This window comes from Aedes albopictus, chromosome 1, assembly GCF_035046485.1.
Source record: "Aedes albopictus strain Foshan chromosome 1, AalbF5, whole genome shotgun sequence".
NCBI lineage: Eukaryota > Metazoa > Arthropoda > Insecta > Diptera > Culicidae > Aedes > Aedes albopictus.
Window position 1 is genome coordinate 141,624,057 of NC_085136.1, and position 4,278 is coordinate 141,628,334.

Genomic DNA, 4,278 nt, shown 5'->3' on the forward strand with positions numbered 1-4,278 from the left:
AAATTAACATAATGTATTCACCAGAAATACTGTTCAGGAATTCCACTATGCTATCCGCTACAGTTTCGTCAGGGATTATTTGAGGGGTTTCTGCCATAAGAACACCGGCTCCAGGAGTGTAGAATTAGCTCTAAGTTAAAATACACATAAATAAAAAAAAACCGGCTCCAGAGAAACGTTACCCTCCATTTAAGACTTTCTATGTGAAGCCCAATATTGCAAGCAACAGCACAAGTTTCGCAATGTGGTTTTGAACCCAAAAAGGAACCGGAAATGATTTATTCCGGGTTTACGTGATCAAATTTTAGTTTTTTCATACACCGTTGACCTTAAGGTAGGTAAGGGTAGGTATAATATCGGCACCAACATTTCAAAAGAGCGTAACTGCATTTTGAAACAAACCACTCTTTCACATCTGTGGGTCATATTTTAAGTTTCCCACGGAATTCACAAACATTACTAGACAGAGAAATTGCTCTTCTTTCCTATACCGGCGGTGATTTGCATGGCGGCATTGAAATACGAACTACAGATGTGACAGAGGGGTTTGTTTCAAAATGCAGTTACGCCCTTTTGAAATGTTGGTGCCGATCTACACAGTTTTTGTTGTTGGCAATTTCCCTTACAGATAATGTCCTTGAAAATTGATGTAATATGATTCCTTTTCCACACTTAATCAATCAATATGTAGTACCTAAATTATTGATGAGCTTCCACAGTCTGAATAACTTTTGATACTGCTTCAATTGAACAGGAAACTCCGGTAGGTATTTATCTACACTACTCAATAAAAATGATTCAATTGATTTAATTTCAGTTTCTTTGTTACTCCACGGTTCTTCAGTTTTCGTTAGATTCTCACAAAATTGGCGCCAACAAAGCACCATGTGGTCTCACGTTATGCGCACGCGTGCCTACCATATAGACACTCCCGTGGCAACTAGAGGCTCGACCGATCCACAACAAACAGTCTCAACACCACCGAGCCGTAAACATAGTAACCCGAAGTTTGTTTTTCGCGCACTAACAATCAGGAGATCTCCCATCGGCGAAGAGAAAGTTCTCTTATCAATCGGCCGCAATCTTCAAGAAATCCCTGGCTTGTCCCCGTATCGGTTCAAGGTAGTAGGTTATCATATGTGCTTTGCTTTTGTTTTCAATCCTCTCCAACATCCAAAGGTTCAACCGCGGTTCAACGTTCAGGTGCGAAATGAGCTCGAACAACAAGCAACTGGGCAAGTGCACCTCGGTCACCAACTCGCTGCTTCCGGAGTCCAGCTCTAGCACTGGGAGCACCAGCAGTAGCAGTAGCAGCAACTGGGACAAAACGGATTACAGTTCCTTCCAGTCGGAGAAACTATCGACTCGGGATGAAGACGCCCTTAGCTCGATTTCGGGATCATCTTTGTCGTCTTCACCGGGTCGTCGTCGTCGCAGATCTCGCCACGGTGCCAACAATAACGGCTTTCAGGTGGAAATTCTGAGCTCCGAACCGGAAGATTTCGACGAAAGTGGCCATCTGTTTCACATGGACATCATGAAGGACAGTTTGAGCGATATATCGTTGGGTTCGTCGCGGCGCGTGTCCACCGTGAAACCGAAGAAATCCCAGAACTTGTCCTTTTCGCGGGATCGTGTACGAGAGATTGAACGACACAATCAACTATTGCTGCAGAGGATCATGACCACGAAGCCAACGCTGAGCACCAAGGCAAAGCCGAGTGCCACAACGATAAGTACAGTAAGTACGACAATCATCATCGGTTTAGCTAGGATTTTTAGGGGGTGCTAGCGTCGATTTGTAGGGGAGGAAAATATTTATCTTCTTCTCCACTGGGACAAAGCCTACTTCTCAGATGGTATTCTATGAGCGTTTCCCAGAGTTTCTACATGAGTTATTCCTGGTACTAAGAGTTCCTCCAAGGATTTTAAGGAATGGAAAAAAGTTTTTCACATATTTTCTGAAAGAGTACCTTTTGGTGTGCCAGACAAAAAGCATTTCCAGCCCAAAACACAAAAAATCGACTCGATATTTTTCTATTTTGAATGCGGTTTTGTTCATGTGTTGAATTTCATTGATTATTTACTTTTGCATTTAACAAGGTCCAATTATTTTTCTATTTTTTTAAATTTACTGTAACTTAAGTATGGTTGAATGTTAAGAAAAAATATACATAGATTTTTCATTGGAACTTGTACGTAGAATCTATTTTTGAGATAAAAAATCCCAAAAGTGGTTTCAAAAATCGATGAAAAATAAACATTTGAGAAATCATAGTTGAAAGAATTTGACTATCCGGTGGAGCGAACCTGGTGTGGTGGTTAGAACACAATACAGCTTTATACTGAAAAATAATAAAAAACTCGTAGAGTAAGGTTTTAGGAAAATTGAAATTATATGACATTTAACATACAGATCCACGTTGAATATTACTTCCAGTGTATTTTTTTTCTAATAGTCTTTATGATGTAAACTCAAAAACAGTTTAATGACCTAGCACATCCAAAAAAAGCCCTTCACCATCTTTAGGTTTTCGAGCAGAAAAAATGTAGAAATACGTGAAAAACTGTATATAACGCTAGGAAAAAATATGGCTCAAGAGTTAAGCAACATTTTGAACCCTTCCTTCTTATTTATTCTCATATTTCAGCCCTCAAACAATAACTCAAGGACCACAAGTGCGGCAGTCAATCGCAAGAAAAAGCAACGTCAAATTGATATTGATAATCAGGTAACCAGTTGTGCATGATCTCAAAAATTGAACTTTTATCAACAAACTAAATAAATCCATTCATTCACAGCTTCTTCGTAAGAAACTGGAGAAAATCGAACGGACGCGCCGTAGCGCATGGTGAAGCGGGTTTCTTTTTCAAGAACAGATCATGTTTAGAATAGGGTTTATTTCTACAATGAGGTTTCAAAGACTAAGAGTAGGAGATGCGTATCATATCGGAACGATTTAAAATTGTGAACAATCAAAATTCTGAAAATAAAATATGTAATGAGTATAATTATTGAAGGGATTCATTAAACAGCGTGAATAGCTGCGTACCCATGATTATCTGCATTTCAAATGTGTCATAAAGTTGCGAATGCAATAATCCATGATTGCCTTGATTATCGCAACATTTTCACAGGAAAATGTTTAACGCAATGCGGCCCGCTGGCCGCACGTGATGTCCAGTTCTCTATGATGCTGTATAATTCCTGTTAATTTGACAGGCTTGTTTCGAAATTGCAATACGCAGTTTGAAATTAGGGGGCTATTTTATAACTCGAGTCGAATAAATCGGGTCGCCTGCTATCACTGTCGAGTCGAGCAGAAAAGCGATCACAGAAACCGACTAGCTCGACAGTCGACAGCAGAAGAGTGGTCGATTCGCGATTTTGACAGTTTACTGAGAGGAATTTTGTTTACACAATCTTTTTACGAGCGGCCGCGTCGTTGAATGTTGGTGTCTGCGGCAAACATGTCCAGCTGGGTGATGCGTGTCTGGTAGTGGTCATGTGGAATCGGCCAACCCAATCTGGTCCTGTTGCGGGCATCGAAATCACACCCGCGGGGACCTGGATCGTGAACATTTCGGTCAGGGCACCAAAACCAGGCATGCAAAGGCTTTGTCTACATGATTTTTTATATTCATCTTCTTGGTCACCGTAAAACGTCAAATGGCCTCCTTGGCCAACCATTGGTCAACCCATGGCCACCGGAATGTGCTCTGCAAAAGCCTATTTCGAGGACGTTTTGGTCATACGGTCAAAACTAGAAATGCGACGGCTCTTTCTTCATGATTTTTCATATCCATCATTTTAGTAACCATGAAAAGGTCTAATGGTCTTCCTTTCCAACCCGTGGTCACTGAAATATACCCTGGAGGAACCTGTTCCGAGTCTTTGGACCATGGTGCCAAATTTAGGCATGCGACGGCTATATCTTCATGCTTTTTCATATCCATCATCTTGATTACCGTAAAAAGGTCCAATGTCCTCCCTGGCCAATCGAAATGCGTCCTGAAGGTGGTTTCTTCGTGAACGCCAAAACTAGGCATGCGACAGTCTATCTTCTTGATTCTTTATATTAATTATCTTTTTTTTTTCCTCCCCGCTGTTAGAGCAAATAAAGCCACTACATATAATAAGCTGAGCTTTTGTGACATCCATCATTCATAAAAAGGACCAAAGGCCAGGCGACTGTGGTCATCCCGTGGTCATAAGAATGTGACCTGGAGAAATCTTTTCCGAGGACGTTCAGGCCATGGGGCCAGAACTAAGCATGC

At 41.1% G+C, this 4,278-nt stretch overlaps 1 protein-coding gene across 4 annotated transcripts; it reads left to right on the forward strand.

Annotated features, from left to right (window-relative positions):
* Positions 1–580: 580 nt before the first annotated feature.
* LOC109422819 (protein hemingway) lies at positions 581–3,027 on the forward strand. 4 transcript variants are annotated; one of them, XM_062847119.1, is made up of 5 exons: positions 581–763; positions 845–1,125; positions 1,204–1,741; positions 2,652–2,732; positions 2,803–3,027. In XM_062847119.1, exons 3-5 carry the CDS (start codon positions 1,211–1,213, stop codon positions 2,854–2,856), a joined length of 666 nt encoding a protein of 221 aa, XP_062703103.1. In that variant the 5' UTR covers positions 581–763; positions 845–1,125; positions 1,204–1,210; the 3' UTR covers positions 2,857–3,027. The 4 variants fall into 4 exon arrangements, with proteins under 4 accessions (XP_062703103.1, XP_062703097.1, XP_062703087.1 ...); XM_062847113.1 differs by having other exon boundaries at positions 582–763; positions 845–1,122; XM_062847103.1 differs by having other exon boundaries at positions 589–763; positions 845–1,122; positions 1,180–1,741; positions 2,803–3,026.
* The last annotated feature ends 1,251 nt before the right edge of the window (positions 3,028–4,278 follow it).

Excerpts from the sequence above, each read along its gene's own strand:
- LOC109422819 (XM_062847119.1), top strand. The coding sequence starts at position 1,211 with ATGAGCTCGAACAACAAGCAACTGGGCAAGTGCACCTCGGTCACCAAC. Across the intron at positions 1,742-2,651 it reads GTGCCACAACGATAAGTACA|CCCTCAAACAATAACTCAAG; the intron begins GTAAGTACGACA and ends CTCATATTTCAG. Across the intron at positions 2,733-2,802 it reads AAATTGATATTGATAATCAG|CTTCTTCGTAAGAAACTGGA; the intron begins GTAACCAGTTGT and ends ATTCATTCACAG.